Source organism: Helianthus annuus, chromosome 11, assembly GCF_002127325.2.
Source record: "Helianthus annuus cultivar XRQ/B chromosome 11, HanXRQr2.0-SUNRISE, whole genome shotgun sequence".
NCBI lineage: Eukaryota > Viridiplantae > Streptophyta > Magnoliopsida > Asterales > Asteraceae > Helianthus > Helianthus annuus.
Window position 1 is genome coordinate 23,921,922 of NC_035443.2, and position 25,966 is coordinate 23,947,887.

The 25,966-nt window shown below is 36.5% G+C and overlaps 1 protein-coding gene across 1 annotated transcript; it reads left to right on the forward strand.

Annotated features, from left to right (window-relative positions):
- The first annotated feature begins 11,107 nt into the window (after window positions 1–11,107).
- On the forward strand, window positions 11,108–12,084 carry LOC110891403 (ethylene-responsive transcription factor 4). Its single transcript, XM_022139095.2, has one exon. The coding sequence runs from the start codon at window positions 11,142–11,144 to the stop codon at window positions 11,853–11,855; it is 714 nt and encodes a 237-aa protein (XP_021994787.1). The 5' UTR covers window positions 11,108–11,141; the 3' UTR covers window positions 11,856–12,084.
- The last annotated feature ends 13,882 nt before the right edge of the window (window positions 12,085–25,966 follow it).

Below are 25,966 nucleotides of genomic sequence, written 5' to 3' on the forward strand. Positions count from 1 at the left end.
CTAATTTAACCAATAATGCACACGAAACTAGGTAAGTAACTGAATACAACTTTTACGATAAGCTCACGAGATTAAAACCTCACAACGAATGACAAAGTGCGATACTTAAACATCCAGCGGATTCGCAACGAATGATAGAGTATAGCCCGAATTCGGGTGACACTCAAACATCCTGTCGGAATCACGATGAATGACAAAGTATAACCCGGGTTTGAGCAGCACTTAAACATCCATTGGATAGTTCCAATCGATCGGACATTGAATCGTAATAGCGATCGAGTTATTACCCTGTTATCGCGTCAGAATTTCGTGATTGTGTGTGTTTTTATAGTAATCAGACGATATCTCGGTGTATGAATCGAATTTTAACGTCGAACCAACGCCCAAATTCAAGTGCCAAACTCCTCTATTTATACTGGAAAAACGGCGTGCTCGCGTGTCACGAGAGGCTCTCGCGTGGCGCGAGAGGTCACTTTTAGCATAGGGTAGCCACGTGTCTCAGTAGCTTGGGTGAGTCGACGGTTCATTAAAATTCGATTTCTATCGAAAACTGTTTGGATAATACTAACTAGGAAATACCCCCCCTGAGTTTTAGGGGCCCTGATCCTGATTCCGATTGTTCTGAAAATTTTAGGGGTCATGCAGTATCACTTGGGGGTCTCAATTAGGGTTTCCTATTGGACAAAATATAATAAGAAATAATAGTTTTGGTGAGAGTTGTTACATTCTCCCCACCTTAATAAAAATCTCGTCAACAAGTAGGGATATTTTTGCTTCATTTCTGATTCCAGTTCCCAAGTGTATTTCGGTCCTCTCTTTGAATTCCATTTGACTTTGACCAATACTAGTTGTTTGTGCTTGAGAAATTTGACCTTTATGTCTTCTATCTGCAGTGATTTCTCAATAAATTTTAATTTCTCATTTACCTCTACATCTTGAAGAGGTACTACCAGGGATTCGTCAGATAGACATTTCTTGAGGTTGGATACATGAAATACATCATGTACCCCGGCTAGCTCTTTTGGTAGTTGTAAACGATAGGCGACTGGTCCTATTCACTGGATTATTGGGAATGGTCCTACATACCTTGGACTTAGCTTTCCCTTCTTACCAAACCGAACTACTCCTTTCCAAGGAGAAACTTTCAAGAGTATCTTGTCTCCCATTTGAAATTCTAGCGGCTTGCGTCGATCGTCTGTATAACTCTTCTGACAATCTCGAGCCATCTTCAGTCTTTCGGTAGTTTCCTGATAATTGATTTTCTCTTATTTCTGCCCAGCAAACTGGAGTTCTGCACTTTCGTCCATACAGTTCTTCAAATGGGGCAGCTTTGATGCTTACATGATAACTATTGTTATAGGAGAATTTGATTAAAGGTAGGTGATCATCCCAGTTTCCACCAAAATCTATTACACATGGTCGGAGCATGTCTTCCAGGGTTTGTATCGTCCTCTCACTTTGTCCGTCTGTTGGAGGATGATATGCAGTACTTAAATTTAGTCGGGTTCCCATTGCTTCCTGGAAACTTGTCCAGAAGTGGGAAGTAAAACAACTATCTCTATCCGATTACAACGGAGAGTGGAACTCCATGTAAGGATACTACTTCGTCCACGTACAACTTGGCTAACCTTTCCATACTGAAGGTTTCTTTCATGGGTAGAAAATGAGCTGATTTGGTTAATCGATCTACAATTACCCAAATAGCATCATTACCTTTTCTGGTTTTGGGCAACTTAGTAACAAAGTCAATTGTTATGAGCTCCCATTTCCAAACACGCATTTCTAATTGTTGAAGTAGACCTGAAGGTTTCTGGTGTTCCGCCTTAACTTGTGAACAAGTAAGACACTTAGAAACATACCTAGCTATGTCCTTTTTCATTCCTATCCACCAGAAGTTATTTCTTAAATCTTGGTACATCTTATTGTTTCCCGGGTGTATGGTATACCTAGATTTATGGGCTTCCTTTAAAATCTTATTTCTTAATTCTCCTTGCTTAGGTACCCAAATCCTTTTCTTATGGAATCTCCAAATTCCATCACTTCCTTGTTCTAATTCCTTTAATCTTCCTTTCATTCCTTCAGCATTGTCCTTGATTGCTGTTTTTTGAATATTCTTCAGTTGTTCCATTAAGTCTAACTATAGATTTAATCTAAGAGCACGAACTCGTCGTTGTTTCTCATGATACTTACGACTTAAGGCATCTGCAATTACGTTTGCTTTTCCCTCATGATATTGGATATCACAGTCGTAGTCACTTAGAATTTCCATCCATCTTCTTTGCCTCCAATTTAATTCTTTTTGCCCAAATATGTCCTTTAAACTTTTATGATCTGTATAAATAGTAAATTTGCTTCCATACAGATAGTGTCTCCAAATCTTAAGGACAAAAATTATCGATCCTAATTCTAAGTCATGTGCTGTATAGTTTTCCTCGTGCTTTTTCAATTGCCTTGAAGCATACGCAATTACCTTTTTGCGTTGCATTAGCACATATCCTAATCCTAGCTTAGAAGCATCACAGTAAACTTCAAAACTTTCTGTTCCTTCTGGTAAGGCAAGAATTGGGGTGTTTGTTAACCTTTGTTTTAAAATCTTAAAAGCTTCTTCTTGCCTAGGTTCCCATTCAAACTTAACTGATTTACAAGTTAGCTTAGTTAATGGCACAGCTATCTTAGAAAAATCTTTAATAAACCGTCTATAATATCCGGCTAACCCTAGAAAACCCCTAATTTCCATAACTGATTGTGGGACCTTCCATTTGGTGATTGCTTCTATTTTGGAGGGATCTACGTGAATACCTTCGTGATTTACCATCTGTCTTATAAATTGCACTTCTTGTAGCCAAAATTCACACTTCGAGAATTTGGCATAGAGCTTTTCTTAACAAAGTTAAGAGTGCTTGTAGGTGCTTACAATGCTCTTCCAGATTTTTGGAATAAATGAGTATATCGTCGATGAAGACAATTACAAACTTATCCAAGTATGGTTTACAAATCCTATTCATCATGTCTATAAATGCTGCAGGAGCATTTGTTAACCCAAAGGGCATGACTGTAACTTGTAGCTTTCCTCACAGAGACGAACTTGGTCGGTTGGTCTGTTTTGTCTCCTTGTGATCACTTCTTCGTTTGGCTTCGCAACTCTCTACCTAATTAAGCAATCCCTTCAGGAATCATCGTTTCCATTCGTACCTTTTTATGAAGTAGACAGAATTTCCTTTCTGTCAGTTCTTTTCATTCTTTCCATTTCATGGCTTATGTCTTGATCATATGTTTTGAAGCTCGGGTCTCATTATCTAAATGTCTATATTTTGAAGCATACATTATTTTTCTTAATGGTTTGGACAATTTTAGTCCCTTGCAACCCGTGTATTGTCATAATAGTTTCTTTGTCACTGGTAGTCTTAGTAGGATTATAGGTGAAGAGAGTCTTAGTATTTGCATCTAGTCGTGGTCACTCTTATCTTCATAAGAGTTTTTAAATAAAGTAGAAGTACCCTTCATTAGCGTGGGTTTTTAGACGTCTCGTGCTTAGCATGACTTTTAGTTACAGATTTCCTATTGTGTTAATAATCTAAGGTAACACATAGGGAATGTTTATACTTCCGATGGCGTTCCAACTAAAAGGGTTTCCGTCGTTTATATTGTCTCACGAGTTACAAGATAGATGATCAAATGAAATAATGTTTGATATCGGAATTATAGATGTATACGAGAGACTCCTGATAAAGAAATCTATAATTATTAGTGACATATGCTTGTGCTAAATTGTCAATCCTTATGATTTTTGAATTTCCTTATAGATATACATATCTATATAATTACACATTTCACATACTGCAATATACATATCATTCATAAGGTCAATGTATTTAATAGATTCATATTTCTAAGTCAGACATCATGTCATGATATTATTTAGGAATTCTTGTCACTCGTTTGACATATCATATACCCCGTCTTACCCGGTTCTCGCCGGAGAGGTAATCTCATTATATCCGGACAAGCTGGAGAGTCTGCTACACCATACCCAGTCTTGCCGAAGAAGAAATTTGTATTTCCCATAAATAGATCTTTCTTAAATCATGATTTGGAAAGTGCATTATGACTTTTAACTAAGAATAAGGAAATTAGTATTCACATGACGGATCATATTCTAGAACAAAGTAGTATCAATAAATAAGAAATAACAGTGGCCAAGTGTTATTGCTTATTTACCATACTTGCAACGTTCTAGTTATCATCCTCACGGCATACCAAAACCCATCACACTTTATTTACACAAGTACTTAGCTTATCTCGAAGCTTATACTAAGGCAATTTTTCTTAGGTTCAAGTCTAAATACTATCAAGTGTGCTATCAGTTAATAGCAATTTCCTAACTCTTTCGGTCAATCTTAGGTATTATTATCATAACACCTATTGGCTTAACTCATTGGCTCTGATACCACCTTCTGTCACGACCCCCGACCCCACCCTGGACGGAATCGGGAGCCGCGAGCAGCCAAGTGGTACCGGTGGTTATTTTTGAAAAACATTGCAGCGGAAATTTCATCAGGACCGTGAGTTAGGAAAAATATCAGAGTTTAGAAACACCAGATTTTATTTATTTAAACAGATGGGGATAAACCCACATTTTATAAAGGTAGCTTTTAATATGGGATAAACCCGATTACATAAAACAACTCTATTTAATTTAATTGATAAATCAAGCCACTTCTGTAAGCCTTTTGGTGCCGCATCCAACTTTTATTCCGATCTACTGTAATTACCTGAAACGCGTTTTAAAAAGGTTTTGTCAGTAGGAAATACTGAGTGAAGTCATTCATTTTTGTACAAAAACATATTTGTTATAATCCACAGCATTGAGAGTTTTTACATTTGCTTCTTTAAGATTGGCAAAGACTCAATCAATGTAAATTACAACTTTGTTATAATTTACAGTATTAAGAGCGATTACAATGTTTCTATATATCAACCATATACCCACGGTATTTGTCACTCGACCACCTATTGGCTACCTCGTTGTCCAATGGTGTCTGTGACTATGGTCATATCACCCCTTGGCTAACCCGTTGTCCAATGGTGACGGTTATCAAGTAATGTATACAAAACCCCACATACCGGCTGTAACTTAGTGATTACAAAGACTTAATCCCTGTAATTATAACTTTGAAAATAAATAGGGTTTTGGAAATAATTTGATAAAAAGAGAATGACTCACATTATAAGCATGCAGTATTGATTTAACAAGCTTCCTGATTCAAATTCTTCTGAGAATTAGCATCTACTTTGATTGTAAGTGTATGGGGTAGAGTTTAGCCTAGTGATAAGCCTGACAACCTAATTCAACCAATAATGCACACGAAACTAGGTAAGTAACTGAATACAACTTTTACGATAAGCTCACGAGATTAAAACCTCACAACGATCACAAAGTACAATACTTAAACATCCAGCGGATTCGCAACAAATGACAGAGTATAGCCCGAATTCGGGCGACACTCAAACATCATGTCGGAATCACGATGAATGACAAACTATAACCCGGGTTTGAGCAGCACTTAAACATCCATTGGATAGTTTCAATCGATCGGACATTGAATCGTAATAGCGATCGAGTTATTACCCTGTTATCGCGGCAGAATTTCGTAATTATGTGTGTTTTTATAGTAATCAGACGATATCTCGGTGTACGAATCGAATTTTAACGTCGAACCAACGCCCAAATTCAAGTGCCAAACTCCTCTATTTATACTGGAAAAACGGCGCGCTCGCGTGTCACGAGAGGCTCTCGCGTGGCGCGAGAGGTCACTTTTAGCATAGGGTAGCCACGTGTCTCAGTAGCTTGGGTGAGTCGACGGTTCGTTAAAATTCGATTTTTATCGAAAACTGTTTGGATAATACTAACTAGGAAATACCCCCCCCCCAGCCCCTTAATTTTAGGGGCCCTGATCCTGATTCCGATTGTTCTGAAAATTTTAGGGGTCATGTAGTATCACTTGGTGGTCTCAATTAGGGTTTCCTATTGGACAAAATATAATAAGAAATAATAGTTTTGATGAGAGTTGTTACAGCAGGGTTATAATACTTACAACGAGGCAGAGCTTCACTTTATAGTGGGTATTATGCCCGGGTATTATTTCTATTATTCAGAAATTGAGAGAGAAATTTAGAATTGAACGGCTGAACAAATGAGCTCGACCCCTCCATTTATAGGCTGCTCGGCCAGTCTGTCGCGCCGCGACCAAGTAAGCCTCGGTCTTCGCGGCCCGCGAGAGACCACGTGGCGGTTATAGCTTCGCCGAGTCAAGGGGGTAGCCTTGCCACGCGTTCGCCACATGGCGTAATTGTGTGCCGGACAAGTTTAGGCCGCCGCGCCCCGCGAAAGATCTTCCTTCGTCTGTCGCGGCCCGCGAGCGACTCAGAAATCTTGTTTTTCTTGAGTTTTATAAATACAACGGTATTTCGGGCTCGTTTCTCGCGTACGGGGTATGGTTTAGGACATCTAGGGTCACGTTAAAGGTTCTAGGAGGGTTGTTATATATACAATATTCAACACACGCTCTATCTGGCCTATTCGCACAGTGACGGACACACAAAATATGCACTAACATGTGTACCCATATCTTGGTCAATATATATGTATATTATTTGTGTGTGTATGCTTTGAATATACAAATATAATACACATGTTTTGTGTGTTAATTATATCATTTAAATGATTAATTACTGTTGGAGATAATTAAACGTTAGAGATCATTCAAATTCAAATAGTCAGATTAGATAAGTTATTGAAATGCATCAAATGCAACATATAAATTATATCAAATAAGGTGTAAAATCACCATTTTTGTACTAATGTTGGAAAAAGTGTGTTTCTTTGAATGCTTTTGATTTTCAGGATTAAAATAGCTTAAATGTTCAAAAGTAACAAATTAACGGTAAAAACCAGCATAAATACAAAAGAAGGAAAGTTGATATATCATACCGACCCTCCGAGCTTCACCCCAAAACCAAAAACAACAAATCAGAAGAAAAGCACGGGGTCGTGCCACCAAGGCATGGGGTCGTGCCCCACTCAAGATTCCAGAAAGAAGAAGACAAACAAGACATGAGGTCGTGCCTCACTAGCAAAAATCGACATGTTTATGGCGAGTCTAGATGAGCAATGATAAAGCATATATCGGCTATATGGCAAGCGCAATTGACATCCTATACTAGCATGTGTCATAATTTTTGAAGTGTTAAAATGTATATGACTATGAAATATTTGGTGTTTTAAAGTCTTCTAATGTGTGTGATAAGTAACTCCATCCAAAGTAATAGGCCTAAGTTTTGAGGTGTACACTACAACACTGATTAGTAGCGGACTTAAGAATTTTTTTCATAGGGGTGCGAAACATTTTTAAAAATTTTAGGCCCCTAGGTATATAAGTAAAAAAATCGGTTTGTATCGGGTCGGGTAATGTCATGTAAACCTAGAAATCGTGTGTAATCACCCTAAAAATCATCTAAACAACATAATCACTCTAAAAATCATCTAAACAACCATAAACAACGTCAAAACACATGAAATTTCAAACCTTTTTAAGAATTTTATTACCCTTTTTTCTCCTATAATATCAACTAAAATCATCAAAAAAACATAAACACTTACCCTTTATCGTATTCCGGTTGGTTTGGTGTCGGACGGTGGTGGTTCGCGGCTGCTGATGACATGTTGTTGTGGCTGCTGCTGTGTTCGCTGGTCGCTGGCAAGAGATGACGTAAGAGAGGGAGGGCAGGAGGAATTCTAAGGGACTATTGGGCTTATTTTAATTATTATAATTTGAACTTAGGTTGGGTTTTTTAATGGGCTAGGAATTAGTGGACTAGTTATGTTTAATGAAATATTTGGTTAAGGTATTAGGTATTTGGGTTAGGTTGGGTAGTATAAGTGTATATAATTTAGGTAGTTTTTTTTTTTAATCAGAGTTTACTAAAAAAATTAAAATATAAATCGATAACATTTTTTACCTATGATGTGCGGACGAAAAATTTCAATGGGTGCGGACGAGATTTTCGACGGAAAATAGCATTAAATTTTTTTTCCGAGGATGTGCCCGCCTACCTTAGGCTAGGGGTGAGTCCGCCCCTGACTCCGACATGTGGTGCGTCACGTGCACATTTTACCAATCACTAAGACTTTCCCTAGTAGAACTAGGACTAACTAGTAAACTTAAATATTCAAGCACGAAACAACCAATATATTATCATTAAACATTTGGTATATCACATTAAGCTAATAATCTTCTTTAAAAGAACAAGCTAAAAGAAATATGAAAATATTAGTCATTGAAAACTTTTCTATTTATGTCACTTCACTTCACATCATATGCTAAATGATCGAAAAATTAACTTTTTCATTATAATGTTAAACGTCTAGAGACGTCTGTTGGTGGATGAATAAAAAGCTCGATATCCATACTTGGACTATGAAATGGAAGTTAATGGTCGGTAAGGGCAAGATAGGTCACCCCATGTAGTATTGAGATATTTCTATAGGTTTTTATATTGTGAAATGGTCTTCCTATTTGGTATATGACTATATTGATTAGTTTTGAATTGGGTGTGGATAGTGTCATGGTGACATGCGTTAATTAGGGCTTGATGTGCAAACGATGTTCATATTGTTATTGAACTAATGGGTCGAAAATAGAAATCTATAAATGGAGATGTCACAAAATGGGAAAAAGTATTTTGATTCTTCTTATCGCCTTAGCATTTATATTCTCATCCATCGTCTAGTGTAATGGTTGTGTCGAATAAATCAAGTGAAGTGATGAATAAAGGTGGTGTTTTCATGTCTCCTACCGACCAAATAGGTCTTGCAATGTCTCATGTAGTATCTACCTAAGTTTTTAAAGGATTACACTGACATGATGGATAATATTAACCATTTTGGTTGTAAAAAAGGTGTTTTTCATTTTGCGCCACAAATGGCGTTAGATATCGCAACAAAGGATCTGATGTCGTGACTTGGTTTGAACTCCACTGGTTCTAAAGGTTTGGTTTTCTTTAAGCGTGTGTTAGAAAGCAGTGTTAGTATGGATACAAGAGTTACCCCTCGAGACCAAGTTCAAACATGACAACAAGTTTGGGTTTTGCAGAGAGAGAAAATAATACAGTGTAAGTGTGTGTGTGTGTGTATGTGTGTGTGTGTGTGTGTGTGTGTTGGTCATTGATAACATACCTTTCTGTTGAGGGGGATATTTATAGGGTGAAGATGAGTTTAACCTCTACACTGATTGCTTATGAATATAGTGATTCTAGTACTCGTGTGTTGTATTGTATGCACCGTCTTCTTGGGTGGCAAGGGATCCAAGGTGTGCCCTGCTTGGTAATGCCAATAACCAATACTTCACATTGTGCGAACATTCTACCATGTCTGCACTGTTGTTATGTGCTAACAATTTGATGTTCTTAACTTAGTTGATGGCTTCAAAACCATAGTTGATCCATCTAGTACTTTTCAAAGTTGATGAGCCGTAAATGAAGACAATTGAGCACTAACTGCCACGAATGAGTCGTGTGTTAATGCCAATAACCAATACTTTACAGTGTGTGAACTTGCTACAACATCTGGACCTTCGTTATATGTTTATAATTTGATGTTCTTAACTTAGTTGATGGCTCCGAACAAGAGTTGGTTCATCTAGTACGTTTCAAAGTTGATGAGTCGTAGATGAAGGTACAATTGCTATCTTTATGTAATCTAACTATCTTCATATTCATCTTCAAAATTAGTAGACGAGTTAATATTATGATACAACGTCGAATGTGAATTGTTATATATAATAATACGACAATGTAAAAGTCAAGATGTACATAACAAGAAAAAGAGTTTGTAACAACCAACATGAAAAAATGTGAACATGGAAAGGCTTTTGGCATGGGCAGTTGTTACTAACAATTTCTAAATATACATTGGAAGCTTAACTTACCATTCGCTTTTAGTTTTAATCTCATTTTTGTTATCCTACTACTTGAAACAAATATTTCCACTTTATGATGTTTAACACAATAACCATTGGACACTATGATTTTTAAAGTTAGGTTTTGAATCCATTGAGACGACTTTGGGTTATTTAAGTTTTTATTTCATTGAAATGGTTTTAAGCCATTACATTATGTTATAAGTACCAAGTGTTGTTGATCTCATATATTAAATGTGCCATATTTAGACCTTATGCAACAATAGTAGATTTAGGAAAATCTACAAACATAGATGTTTTGTAAGTGAACGTGCCATATCAAGACCTTATGCAACAATAGTAGATTTAGGAAAAGTAACAAACATAGATGTTATTGACTATAAAACTTCTACAATTATATGCTTGCGTAGATTATCTACATGCTTTGTAAGTAAACTTAGGACGCACACCACTAACATTTAACCATTACTCGACAAAAAACACTTACGTAATCACACACATCCATAGATCATTATATCCCTTGTAGAACATATTTCTACGAGATATAACGTCATGCACCTAAACCTTCATGCGTCTTGACCCTGTAACATTACGTAATAACACAATTGAAATATCCCAAATTTGATAATCATGCTCAACGTCAGCACGCCGCCACAAGCATATACATCCATATAAATTATATCCATCAAGCGTCTGACGTAAACCTTTTTCACACACGTAACCTTTCTTACAATCATACAAAACACAAACACTTGTAACAAAAATACACTGCTGTGAAGGCACATATCTAATAGAAAATCCGCATTAACGAATTCGCAATTACATCACCTAACCCTAGATTTCTATTTAACACAAATCCTCCTAAAGTTTTATATTGTGTAATTCAAATTGAGGGTATGAAAAGTAATTAGTTGATAATATGGTTCTTAAAAAAGTTATAACAAAACAATAAAGTGTGAAATTCTAACACCCTTAATTTAGCAAAATATGTATGGGTGGGGTGGTAAAACTTCTTGAATTTAGCCCTAGGCCACGGAGGAGGAGCCAAACATTACATCCACACGCGCCTTTTGTCATGAGAGTGGTTATGAGCCCCCTTTTTTACACCCACTATATAAACACCCTCATCCCCACCCCTTTTTTCTCACCTTCATTTCTCACATAATGGTTCCTCGCGGGAAACCTGACGTCACCGCAACAGCCACCGCCGCCGCCGTCAATGGCGCCTCCGAGACTCGCTACCGCGGCGTTCGCAAGCGTCCGTGGGGCCGTTACGCAGCTGAGATCAGAGATCCAGGTAAAAAAAGCCGTGTATGGCTCGGTACGTTTGATACTGCGGTTGAGGCGGCGCGTGCGTATGATACCGCGGCGCGTGAGTTTCGCGGTGATAAAGCAAAGACGAATTTTCCGTCGCCTAACGAATTCTGCCTCCCAAACACCGCCGTAACCGTCGCCGGAAAGAGGATTGTGACTAAAAGCCGTAGCGGCGAGAGCAGCACCGTCGAGTCGTCGTCTAACTCCGCCGCTCCGAACGCTCCAATCACCGTCGTTCCGGTGCCTGTTCCTCCGGCTCTCGATCTTCGTCTCGCGCAATCGCACGCACGCTACGGTTTTCCGATGGCTCATTCGTTGTTCCTGTTTCATTCGCAGATCGATCACATCGCTAACCGCGGTAACCGCCTCAAATCTGACGGATCTAAACCTAATTTGACAATCGGAACCGGTAACGGCAACGGTAACGGTTCTCAATCGGACTCTGACTCATCATCGGTGGTTAATTTTAGTAATCCGGTGAGTTCCGATCGTCCGAAAGCGGAGAAACCGTTTGCTCTCGATCTGGATCTGAATTTTCCACCGGCAGAAGTCGCCGGAATGTAGTTTTTGTTTAACTTTTTTCATTTCAGAGCATATGAAACCCTAAAGTTTAGAAAAAAAATATGATATAATATGATAATATAAGAATGTGTTAGGATTAATTAAAAAAAGTTTAAGAGCAGCCTGATAATGTTTTTGATGCGCTGATAATGTTAATGTTACTACATCTTTGTTCCGATTGTATATATACATGAACACAGAATGTTAAATTCTGCAATTTTAAGTTGTGTTAGAATTTGAGTATTTGAATTGATGAGGTTATTGTTGTTGTACTTTGTGCATTGGATGTTGTACTATGGGGAAATTTAGTTTCCAAATGTGCAGACAAGTGTAGGTGAATGGCGATAACATTTTGCCGCAACCGAATGGGATCAGACGGCTTGTGATAATTTGATGCTTTTGTCTACGCCGTCCGCCTCCTAAAAAAAGACCAACTTTTAGTTTTGGACGTATAATGTATAAAATAGTTTAATAAAATATTATTTATGGTTTTAATATAGTGAAACTGACTTGGATTATTACGTGTGAAAAGTGATGGAAAGTATGCCTTTTTTTTTATTCATGTTATTAAATCAAGTACAATGGTTTGACAAAAAACTATATTGGATTACAAGGTTACAACAAGTAGAATGGTTTTTAAAATCTTAAACTAAAGCTTCTTCAATAAAATAAGGTTTATCTTATTCCATGCCTTTTTCACTTTATCACTATATATAATAAATGTTTAATAAATAACAAACAATTTATGCTCAAGCATGAGTTTGAAAATTTCAGTAAGAGCTCAGACGTATACAGAACTTGAAATAAGATAAAGATCTTTTAAACTCGAGTATGAAAAAAAAATCATTAAGAGCTCATAGAACTCGAAACAAAAATATTAGTAAGAGCTCAGACGTTATATAAAGAACTCGAAACAATATAAAACATCGAAACAATATAAAACAAAGATCTTTTAAACTCGAGAATGGAAAAAATCATTAAGAGCTCATAGAACTCGAAACAAGACAAACGAATTAAACGAGTTAAGCTTGAGTTTTAAGGATAAAGACTAAATGGTTTAAACGTCTATACATATATAAATATAAATTAGAGTAATAGAATTAAATGATATTGACACTTGTTATTCAATCATCGTATCCACTTGTCATATTTTAATTTATAATTCCTTTTGTCATTTTCATTCATATTATATGATTATATAGAGGTTTTTAAGTATTTATTTATTTTTTTAAACTAAAATTTGAGCGTATATTTATTTTCTATTTATTTCTTGAGCATTTATATTTTTAATAAGAACGCAAACGTTACCTGTCAAACGGGAAAAAATAGACGATGTAAAAACGTTAAACTACACACGCACATTGCGTCGTGTTACCTCACAAAATTTAGAATGAAGCATAAAACAAAACATAAAAACGTTGAATTACACACGTGTGTTGCGCCGTGTTAAATCACAAAATTTAGAACGAAGCGTAAAACAAAAAAAAAGTTGCGAAAGATGAAAAATATAGGGGGACCAAATTTGAAAGTAAAAAAGTTGTGAATTTAAATTACAAAAGATAAAAAGTTTTGAGTTTAAAGTAAAGATTCAAATAGTTTTGAGTTAAAATTAATTTATCAAATACTTTGTACTAAAAGTAGAAAAAATCTTTTTTTTAAACTCCCCAAACACTATGTACAACATCTATATACACAAAACAGAAGTTGCTAATTTATAGTATTTAAATAAATTAAATTATGGGCATGTTTGGTTAAGCTTATTTAAGTTAAAAAGGACTTTTGGGAAAGGACTTATTGGCTTATGACTTTTTGAAAAAGAGTTTTTAAAAAAAGTGTTTGGATTAGCTTATGGGGTGGGAAAAGCCAATAAGTCAATAAGTTGTTTTTTAAAAAGTGTTTGGCTTAGCTTATTGATGTAAAATGACTAAAAGCTAACACGTCAATAAGTTAGTTCAAAAAGTCACAACATTCTAACTTTTTAAAAATGACTTTTTGATGACTTTTTCTCTTTCTCAAAAAGTCATTTTGAAAAGGACTTTTGCATTTGCCAAACACTAAGGTGGTGTTTGTTTTTTGGCCAGAAGCACTTCTGGCCACTTATGTCTGCGCCGTGCAGACGCGCGCAGAGGTTTGGAGTCCGCAGCTTGTTTGTTTTCTCGTAGACCTTTCATTAAAAAAGGTCTGCGAGACCTCTTCACCACACAGACATGATACCATGTCTTCTTGGAACCTCTTCTTGGCAGACCTCTTCTTCCACATCCCTGCCACCACCTCTACCACCACATCCCGCCACCACCTCCACCACCACATCCCTGCCACCACCTCCACCACCACATCCCTGCCCAAACCTCCACCACCACATCCCTGCCCAAAAACCCCAAATCGAACCAAAACCCCCAAATCAATATCAGTGAGAGAGATACCGTAGAGAGAGAGAGTGAGAGAGATACCGTAGAGAAAGAGAGAGAGACTGGTGGTGGTGCTTGAACCGAAACCCCCAAATCGAACCAAAAACCCCAAATCGAACCCAGATCGGAGATGATGGCGGAGGTGGTGCGGTTGAACGACGAAGATGATGGCGGTGGTGAGATGGCGGAGGTGGTGCGGTGGTGGTGGTTGAAAGACGAAGGCGGTGGTGGTGGTTGAACGACGAAGACGGTGGTGGTGGTTGAACGACGAAGATGATGGCTGTGGTGTGATGGCGGAGGTGGTGCGGTGGTGGTGGTGCTATGGGCGGAGGTGGTGTGATGGCAGATTGTAGAGAGAGAGTAGAGAGAGAGAGTTGAGGCAGAGAAGTGTGTGGTTGTGTGTGTGAAAAGTGATTTTGTAGAAGAAAAAAAAAACCCCCTTCTCCTTACAGACTGCAGACATTTGGTCCACCTCTTCTCCTGCAGATGCCTGCAGATGTGGTCCGCAGATTGCAGAACTTTTCCCACAGAAAAAACAAACAGCACCTAAAACTCCTTATTGACTTTTTGATTAAATCAATAAGTTAATAAGTTGGTTGGAAAAGCTTAGCCAAACATGCTCTATGTGTGAAAAGTGTTTGGTGTAGTAAAAGAATGAGTGGTGGTGGAGTAGTTGAGGAAAGACTTGATGTTACTTGTGACCCAGAGTTCGACTCCCGCTCTCCCCATTATTTTCTGTGACATATAGGTGAAGGACGAATACGGTAGCGCCGGTTCGTCTTGGATGAGAGACAAGATTTTATCGATTATTCTACTATCGTGTCTTCGGGCGGGTGAAGGTCGGGTTTCTGCGCATCTGGGAGAGCCAAGGGGCTAGGGGCGGTCAAGTAGTCGACCTTGGCCACAGCGTCCGGTGTCACGGTGGTTGACACATCCTTCCTTAGACTATGGGGTATGGTGGGGCTTGGGTTGGGGCACTTGTTGACACGTGGAATGGGAGCCCCCCCCCACCACTCAAACCCACGCCCATGGGTATAGTGGGGCTTGGGTTTAGGGGCATGATTTTGGTTTGGTCATTGAGAGCCTGCCATGTCATTTACTACCCCGTCTCATGCCCGGCTTCAAACCCACGCCAATGGGGCCACGCCCCAAACCCACGCCCCAATCCAAACCCGCGGAGTGATGGCTTGGGCGTTTTCAGCCAACCCACGCCCCAACTCAAGCCCCATACCCCATGTCCTTACCGTTATAGAAAAAGTAAAAGACAGTACACGTGTAAGGGTATGAAGTGTAATTAAATGGGTGGGTTGGAAGCGCCGACGGCTGGAGTAAGCATGAACGGTGGCTGCCTTTAAAATATAATGAAATGATCAGATCCAATGGTGGGGATTGGCGGTCACATTTATTACTACCTTCTGTCTGGACGGCATTGACGGCGACTCCACTCCACTTTCATTAGTTTCTCCGTCTACTCTTTTCATTTTTCTAACAACCGTCTTCAACCTTTTCATGATAATATATTTTATATTTTTGTTAAATAATTAATAGTTCTTTTTAACTTATATAATAATTAGTTCTTTCATAAAAAACAGTTGATATCACATCTATAGTTAACCTTTTCGTGTATATTGGACACTTTTTATTATCTATTAAACTAGTGGGTTACAAGTTACGGCAAAAGATCAAATACAAATAATCTTAACATACTAAACATACAAATTGAAGGAAAACCCAAAAAGACAAGGTGGCATTTTTGTAATTACCACCAACTATCAAAGTCACAACCAAAAATACCTAAAAAAACACAAATTTTTTTTTAACATTTTTTTATTAAAAAATCGCTACATTTCGTAACAAAAAAAAAAAAAAAAAAATTTTTTTTTTTTTTTTTTTTTTTGCTGCTACTAGTAGCGATTTTTTAATAAAAAATGTTAAAAAAATAAAATAAAATAATTTGTGTTTTTTTTTTATTTTTTTTAGATTTTTTAGGTTTTTTGGGGGGTTTAGTTTTTAGCATTTTAGCTTGGGTGGGGGGGGTTAGGTTTTTTTAGGTTTTTGGGGGGGGGGGGGTTAGGTTTTTTTTTTTTTTGGGGGGGGGGGGGGGGTTTAGTTTTTAGCATTTTAGCTTGGGTGGAGGGGGGGGTTAGGTTTTTTTTTTTAGGTTTTTTTTGGGGGGGGGGGGGGGTTAGGTTTTTTTTAGGTTTTTGGGGGGTGGGGGGGGTGGGGTGGGGGTTTAGGTTTTTTTTGAGGGTGGGGGGAGTGGTTAGGTTTTTTTAGAGGTATTTGTAGAGTAACTTTGATAGTTATTGATAATTACAAAAATGCCACCTTGTCTTTTTGAGTTTTCCTTCAATTTGTATGTTTAGTATGTTAAGATTATTTGTACAAGAACTTTACCCTACAAGTTACAACCTCACTCTACGGTTGGGCAATCCAATTTTTAACAAATACTAAATGAAAACGTAGCATGTTTCCGCGCCGTTAAAACATAAAATATCTTGAATTTATACCCGTCTAATGAAAACGTGTTGTATTTTACCCGACTAGTTATCAGGAAAAAATTACATCAAAACGTAGGCCCCTCGAAAACGTACGTAAAAATAAATACGAAAAGGTATCATATTTGACTCGACATATTTCCGAAAAAATTTATGTCGAAGCGTAACCAATTTAAATTTATACCGACACGTGCATAAAAAGAAGCAGTAAGAAAAATAATGTTTACTTAAGTTAGAGAATAGTACGACGCGTTGCGGCGATATTAAAACGTAAAGTGACTCGAATTAATACCGTTTAATGAAAACGTATTATATTTGACTCGACTCGTTTCTGAATAAGATTTGCGTCAAACATAGATGATTGAAAACGTACATAAAAATAAGCATGAAAGCGTATTATATTTGACCCAACATATTTTTGAAAAAAAAAATAGAAAACGTACATAATAATAAGCACATGAACATATAATATTCGACCCAACTCACCAATACGAAGATTAAAATGAACACTTAAAACTTAATTACAAAAAAGTCTTTGAAAGGTTAAGAAGTTATAAGTGTAAATGCTAAAAGTTAAAAAGTAAGAGTATAAAATGAAATAAAAATCACAAAAAAGACAAAAATAAAAAAGTCAAATGTATTAAATGTAGGGTTAGGATATAATAGGAAGTTTATTTGGCTAAGAAGGCTAGGAAGTAATCTTGACCGTCTATTTAATTAATCAAGTGCTAAGATTAAATGAGCGAAATTGAAGGAAAGAAAAGAGACGCGTGAGTTTGTTTAGCGGCATTCTAGTCAATTCAATGCAATAGTTTCTCTCTCCTCCAATTCCCCCCCCCCATTTTTTGAACGTTAATAACTCTTTCATAAGACATTATTTTTTTATAAAAATTGCACAAAAAACAAGCGTTTTTTTATCTTTAAAACGAGTATACTATTGCTGTATTTTTGAATTTTTTTTTTCTAAAACCCAGTTGCGTAAAACGCAATGGAAAAGACACAGTTGCGTAAAACGCAATGAAAAAAAAGTTAAAAAAATGACTTTTTCTAAAACACAATGCACAAAAAACACAAAGAAATGTCTTATTTGTAAAACGCAATGGCCAGAAAATACAAAGAAATGTCTTATTTGTAAAACGCAATAGCCTAAAAACACAAAAGAAAGTGTACTTTCTAAAACGCAATGGACTGAAAACACATAAAAATGTGTTTTACCTAAAACGCAATGCATCAAAAACACAAAGAAATGTCTTATTTCTAAAACGCAATGGCCAGAAAACACTTAAAAATATCTTTTTTCTAAAACGCAATGGACTGAAAAAGCATAAAAATGTGTTTTACCTAAAACGCAATGACTAAAAATACTTCAAAAATGTGTTTATCTAAAACGCAATAGCAAAAAAAAAAAAAAACACATAAAAATGTCTTATTTCTAAAACGCAATGGCCTAAAAACACAAAAGAAAGTATATTTTCTAAAACGCAATGGACTGAAAACACATAAAAATGTATCTACCTAAAACGCAATGAACTAAAAACACTTCAAAAATGTGTTTTTCTAAAACGCAATTGCCAGAAAACACATAAAACTCTATTATTTCTAAAACGCAATGGACATAAAACACATAAAACTCTATTATTTATAAAACGCAATGCACACATAAAACTGCCTGTGAATTGTCTGAACCAGAGAGTAGCAAATAAAAAACTGTGTACGAATTACTGTCTTCGAAATGAGGCAATCTCTGGAAAATTAAATTTTCTGATGCATTTTTATTAAACCAATTTAATAAAAAAAACCCCAGTCAGGGGCTCTGCCCCTTGGACCCCGCCAGGGGCTGCAGCCCCTTGGACCCTGCTACCAGGGGCGCTGCCACCGGACCCCCGCCAAGATCGTAAAACGCAATGACTCAATTCAAAAACCCAGATCGTAAAAATGCAATTAAAAAAAATCTTACATAGATCGAAGCCGATTTCTTCAGATTTCTTCACCGATTGACGAAATTTGAATGTTGGAAACACTTATCAGTGATCGAATCGAACGAATCGAGTGAAATCACAGGGAAAAAAAGAGATTTTATATGAAATTCAACTGGGTTTCTTCAAAAAAAGCTGAAGAACACGTTGATCGGGTGTTTGAATCATTGATTGGTGATGAAAATCGCACTATAATGTAGTGATTATTAAGATAGAAAGTGAAGAAATGGTTGAAGATGGTGAGTTTTGAAAATGGTGGGTTTTGAAGTTACTGGGGAGAAGAAGGAAGAAGAAAGAATGTGATTGACTAAAATACCCTTTTTCTTTATTTTAAATTTTGCCACATGTCATAATTCTATTGCTTCCTATACTTCCTAGCCAAAATAAACTTCCTATTTGATCCTTACCAATGTATTGTTCACCGAAGTTCCTAAATGTAATATAGTTAATTGTTGTTGTTGTTGTTGTTGTCAATTTAGAGGGTGTTTGGGATTACGTTTTGAAGTAATTATTTGATTATTGCGTTTGTAAAACATAAATAATCTAAAAAAGTGTTTGGATGAAAAAGTGATTATCTGCCTCCAAAACGCAGTTTTGAAAACGCAAAATCTATTTTGAAAACGCATAATCTATTTTGAAAACGCAACACCAAACACCCTCTTAATAACCCATACACTAATCTTGCGTTATATGAACTTAATATAAGATTAAAGGCATATAATTTAGTTTTAGGTTAACCTAGCGGTTTTATGGGTTAAAGCTAATTGTTTTATACAACTTATACCTATAAAATGTAAGATTAAAGGAATATAATTTAGCTTTAGGTTAATCTAGTGGGTTTACAGGATAAAGCTGATTGTTTTATACAACTTATATCTATAAATATTTTATAATGAATAAGTTTTATGTTTCATTGTTGAATATTAGAGAAATGAACATTAGAGATTGTAATTTAAGTGTAACTGTTTTACAAACAATCATTTTGGATTCATGAATACAAGAGTCGTGGCTCTAATATATTCTTAGGGTGAAGGGGGTGCTCACCTAATAGGTGAGTCCCCTCTCTTACGCCAAACCAATCCCCGTGTGCCACGTCAACTCCCCTCTTAAACTCCCCTAACACCCCAATTTGATGGCGCCACTCCCCTCTTAGGTGAATTGGTTTTTTTTTAAAAAAAAAAAAAAAAAAAAAAAAAGGAAAGCTTGTGATTGGTCCCCTCTCCCTCTCTCCTCTCTCTCTCCTCCCCCTCTCTCTCGGTGAGCCGCCACCTACAAGCTTCCCCGATTCACTCCCCCGCCTTAATGGCGGTACCCACCTAATCGGCAAAATGCCTCCCCGAGGTGAGTCCCCGAAGACGCCCCGCCCTCCCTTATAAGGTAATAATATGAAAAAGCAGACATATGAGTTACTAACTTAAACGAGCAGTGTGTGTGACTATGTGTCAACACATGAATACACGAATTGTGGCTCCAATATAATTTTGGATTCATGCCGGGTGCAAGCTCACAACTTCTGTAACCATGGGCGGACCTAGGTGAAGCCCAGGGTGGGCGGACGCACCCCTTGAAAAATAAAATTTTGTGTATTTTTTAGGCAAAAAACCCGACCGCACCCCCTGAAAATATGCTTGAACCACTCATTCGCACCCCCAACAAATAACTTCTAGGTCCGCCACTGTCTGTAACACGTAAATCATGAAAACTATGGAAGTAAACAAGCTGAGCCCGAGCTTACTTCACTTATTTAAGAGAACTCGATCTCGGCATATTTCGAGTTATATCTTAAAAAAAATGAGATTGGCTTGGGTTTGACTTGTTTATCATCTAGTAAGTGTTTCATTTTTGTACATTTCTAGTCGTTTATATTGTATTATATATCTTTATAATTATAGTATTATATATATTATTATTTTTGTAAATGTATATATAATAATTGTTGTGTAAATATAAAATTAATATAAAATAAAAATTATATAAATAATAAGACTGTTTAGGCTCACGAGTCTCGAGCCCATCTATTAAACGAGTCTTGATTTGAGCTCGTTTAAGCTTAGCTCAAATTAAGAGTTTTATAAGACGACTCGAATAAAATTTAAACATATTTCATGATTTTTAGGAAAAATAAACGTATACAATAGTTGTTAAATTACATATTTTTATTCTTATTATCTTTTTATACGTAGTTTTGCCGTGTCGTAATGTGAAACGAGTTAACATCACATATAATTACTACTAAATACTAAATAGGCCGTTTCATTGGTCGAAACAAAATTTGTCTCTTACATAAATATACAAAAAAAATAAAAATAAAACAAACATATAAGGGCTTGATATAACCGTTAGTGTTAATGAGTAAAAAACAAAGTGTGTTAAAAATTGTGTTATATAAAAAATGTACGCATATATTTTGTTATTTACCATAGGTCCTTTTGTCTCCTCTATTTAAGAAATTTAAGAAATTGTGTTAAAAATTGTATTGTATAAAAAAAATGTATACTCACACTTATTTAAAACTAACCTAAATACATGAACACCGGTAATATAGTACCAATTTTAAGTGAAAAACTTAATAATCACTTACCATTTGTGATTAATGATTGTCAGATAAAACATGATAAATGAATTTTAGTGTTATATAATCGAGTTATACATAATTAATATATTAACATTTATAAATATCATATCGTTCTCTTTTCCTTTCAAAAAAAAAAAAAAAATCATATCGTTCTCTTTCTAAAGTCAAATTTGCATTTAAGGACACTTTGTAAATATATTTTTTTTTGAAACGACACTTTGTAAATATATAATGCTACTAAATTTTTAAAAATAAAATATAACCACAAATATTTTAACCAATCATTAATCTTCACCGTAACATTTCTTTATTCATTTTTTATCACTTACCCAATTATATTTTACTCTCCAACAACACATCTTAAGTAAGAGGTGAAATGTGAAACCTCGTTACCGCGTGACGCATATGTTGCAACATATTTTTTATTTTACATTTTATCCACAATAAAACACATGGTCTTACTAAAATAAAATCTTTAACACAATCGTAGAAGAACATCTATATAAATACACTGTTTGACAACTGGATTTACCTCTAAGATAATAGTTCTAAAAGAAACAACATAACTTTATTCTTCAAGTGACTACTTAAATTGTACAAAAAAAAAAAAAAAACCCGATAAATGCACCTAATTAAAATACAAGCAATGCCTACACGTCATATTTGAAATAACGGATAATTAGGTATGAGACATGTTAGAATACTAGGTCAAACGGTTAGGATAACATGTATTTATTAAAACCAATTATATAAAATTGATATTGAAACACCACTTTATTATAATAGGTTACCAAGCAAAACAGTTAGGGTCAAAGTTGTTAATCTTATTAAATCAAAGCTATAATATAATAATAAAAAAACATGCAATGGAAAAAATAATAATAAATAAATAATAGTGAATATGATGGTTTAGGGCAGAAGTGTGAGGTGTTTGAGGAAGTCCATGTTGGGATTCCTCAAGTTGTCACGTGTAACTTCCACCGACCCAAACTTTATAATCCAATTTCCTTTCACGCGTTTTCACAAATTCACCACTTTTTCCCGACATTTTTTATGGTATAATGTAGCTTAATATATTAGTTTATTCGAGGGCAACATCATGAGACTGCATATTGTAACGTTTGAGGGAAAAAAGAATCAAGGTTATATAATCTTCTTTTCAAATTAAGAACGGAGCATCTAGTTTATTTATGGGTTGGAGCTAAAACATTTTTAAATATGTGTAATTGTAATTGTTTGTTTTGATTGTGAATTAGGGTTTTACAATGATGAGAATTTATAGATTAACCATATTTACATAAAACTACCTCAAACTATATTTACATAATATCACTTTTAACTAAACATAATTACTTTGTGTCTAATATTTCCCCGCAAGTTTACGCCGAGTGATGATCTACAACTTGAATCATAAAAATGTAAATCTATGAGTAGGTAGAGGCTTTGTGAAGATGTCTGCAATTTGATCTTCTGTAAACAGTAGATATGAATTGGACCAATAATTTCCGTGTGGAAGACGAGATTTTGGAGAGATATGTAGTACCAAGATCGTTGTACCGGAAAGTTGAGCAGAATTGTATCTAACCCAAGTTATTTCAATAAGGCTTGTAACTATGTGAGTTCAGCCATAGTTTTTGCTAGAGCTTTGTAGTCTGATTATGTGGAGGACTAAGAAATTGTTAGAGAGCATTAGGGCAGCCATATATATGGCGAATCCCCCCCCCCCCCCGGTGGATCAACGGTCATCCGGATTGCCATCCCAGTAAGCATCCGAAAAGGCACTAAGAATGGAGGAGCCATGATAGATACCATCAGTAAATGATTGTAAATGAGAGTTGGATTCATGAAGAATGAGTAGCTCGTAGTCAATTATGCCTTTTAGATGTTAAAGGATGCGTTTTGTAGCAGACCAATGGTTTTCTAATGGGAGATGCATGTATTGATATACATTATTGACGATAAAGGTAATGTGTGGTACATATCTCTAGATAAGGTTACATATTGTAGTGCCCTGACCAATTGACGATACTTGGCTAGATCTGGTAACAACGGACTGTCCCCAAGAGATGTTGTGACGTACTCATGGGAGATGGCACCGGTTTACAGTGAGTGAAGGCAATACGTTGTAGAATATCGAAGATGTTCAATTTGAGAAAGAATGATATCTTTGCCTTAAGAAACCAGTTCAATTCCCAAAAAATAATCAAGCGTACCAAGATCATTGATAGCTAATGTTTCGCTGAGTAACTTGATATCAGGATTGACTGCATTGGTGTCTTTGGAAGTTAAGAAATGTCAACAAAATAAACCAAGATGTAGAGTAGGTTGTTTCAACGTTTATATGTGAAAAGTGAAGAATCAGTTTTGGAGCCTTGAAGACAAGTCTATAAAAGGCCCTGTGATAAACGATAAAATAAGCACATGGAGCTTGTTTGAGACCGTAAAGTAATTTGTGCAAGTGGCATACATGATCCGAGTTTTGGGGATCAACAAAGCCTTGTGGCTGTCAAATGTAAATTGTCTCTGTAAGATCCCCATGAAGAAAGGCATTTTGAACACCAAGTTAACGAAGTGGCTGCTACTTTGTAAAAATAGGAGAATGAACCACTCTAATAGTTGTAGACTTGACAACATGACTAAATCTAATTGAATCAAATGCTAAGTTCACAGCCAAATCCTTTAGCAACATGTTGGTACATGTTCTGTGACAACAACTTAATAGTTTGATTATTTAGTCTTTGGATATTTTGTATTGGGCTTAGCATTATTGGTTAGGGAGTTAATTAGTGTAATGGGCTTGGAGAATGGCCTAACCTAGACCAAAGCCCATGTGCAAAGCTTGTCCTATATAAACAAGGCTTGGCATTAGGGTTTAGGTTAGCCAGTGAATAGAGTTTGAGAGAGTTGAAGAAATCTACAGAGAGTGGCTGAGAGATTTCTTGTGGGACTTGATTTGATTGAAAACTTCGTGTTGGATAATCAATAGAAGACCGGATTGAAAGTGCATCGTGTTCTTGATTCTGTTTCTACTCGTTTTCTGTTAAATCTGATCTAGGGGATTCCGCACTCTAGGTTAGTGTCACACCCCAACCGCTGGCGGAAACATCGGGGCGCGACACTGAGCGAAACAGATTGCCCAGAAGTTTCCATAACAACTATATTTACCAGATATTTTAAGCAACACGTCCCATACCATGTCATAAATGATAATACAATTATTATAGAAAAGATCTAGTCAAATTGTTCTGTTCCGACAACTCAGATTTTTATTACAGACAAATGTTTATTGTTGACCTAGGTCTTTCCTAGCCTCGATTTCACAGCAAAGAAAGCAAATAAGCATCCTAAGCACCTGTCACATACGTTAAAGTAAAAGCCAATACACATAGTGTAAAGGCGAGCACACAAGTTTAATAAATATAATAGAGTTTGAAATTGTTTACGCATAACCAGCACGTACACATAGTGAAATGAGGCATATTAGTTATCGACATGAAACTATCGATACTAATGACTGCGGGTTGACTGCCCAAGGCAGTTCGCGATACACACTCACCACTGTGAGCGATGTAACTAAATGTCCTTAGCAACCCCTGAGTGAACAGGTGCTGAGTCCAAACTATAGTACTATCATTGCTAAGGCAGGTAGACAGCATTCCATGTGTAAACATAACAAACAAGCATTCATTAAGTCACGTATAACATGCGGTAACGGTTAGCGTTAAAAGTATTACGTAGTGTGTTCGATGTGATTTAGAATAAGTAAAGTATGTAACACCCAAGAGTGCATAAAGCAAAAAGGGATCGAGTATACTCACAGCGATTAATGGATTGAAGGGAGCGCTAGAGAGTAAGGTTAGCCTGATTAGAACGATAGCATAACGATGAGTAACACGCAAAACGATGCAAAGTATAAGTGGGTCGGACAGCAGTTCGATCGGATGGTAGTCCGACCAGACAGCTGTTCATTCGAGTGACAGTCTGCTCGGATGGTTATCCGATCGGATGGCCTTTCGAGTGGATTGTTTATTCCTTTAGGAAAGATGTGTTTGTGTATGATGGCTTGACTTTTGAAGTTTTTATTGTAGCATTTAGAAAACATAGAAGTATCCCTACCTTTCAGGTCGGTCGATCGGACGGATGTTCGATTGGACGGCAACCCAATCGGTTGGGCACTTCAGTGAGAACAAGTTCGCCGTAGTTTGTCGTTCGATCGGTTAGTAGTTCAATCGGGTGACAATCCGCTAGTATTGAACATGTTGAAAATTGTTTAAGTGTTGAAGTTTAAACGTCACATGATCGATTTATTCAACGGTCAGACTTCAAATGTTGGTAAACAGTTTAAGTGTGGGACCCAAGGTGTGGATTGATCGGTTGACAACCCGTTCGGATGACAGTCCGACCGGACGGTAGTCCGATCGGATGGCATTCCGTCCTAGTCATTCCGTTGTCTTACACTTGGTTGTTTTGATAGTTTGTCGTTTTATCGAGATGTGTTGATATCGTGCTAACCAACAGAACCCCATCCTAAACCTTAGTGACTCGGTTGAACAGGAACCACCCAAGTTCAGTCGGTCCACCAGTTTAAGACGATTGTTCTTGTTTAACTCGGAATCGGTAATCTCGTGGATAGAATACGGTTCTTGAACCAGCTCAT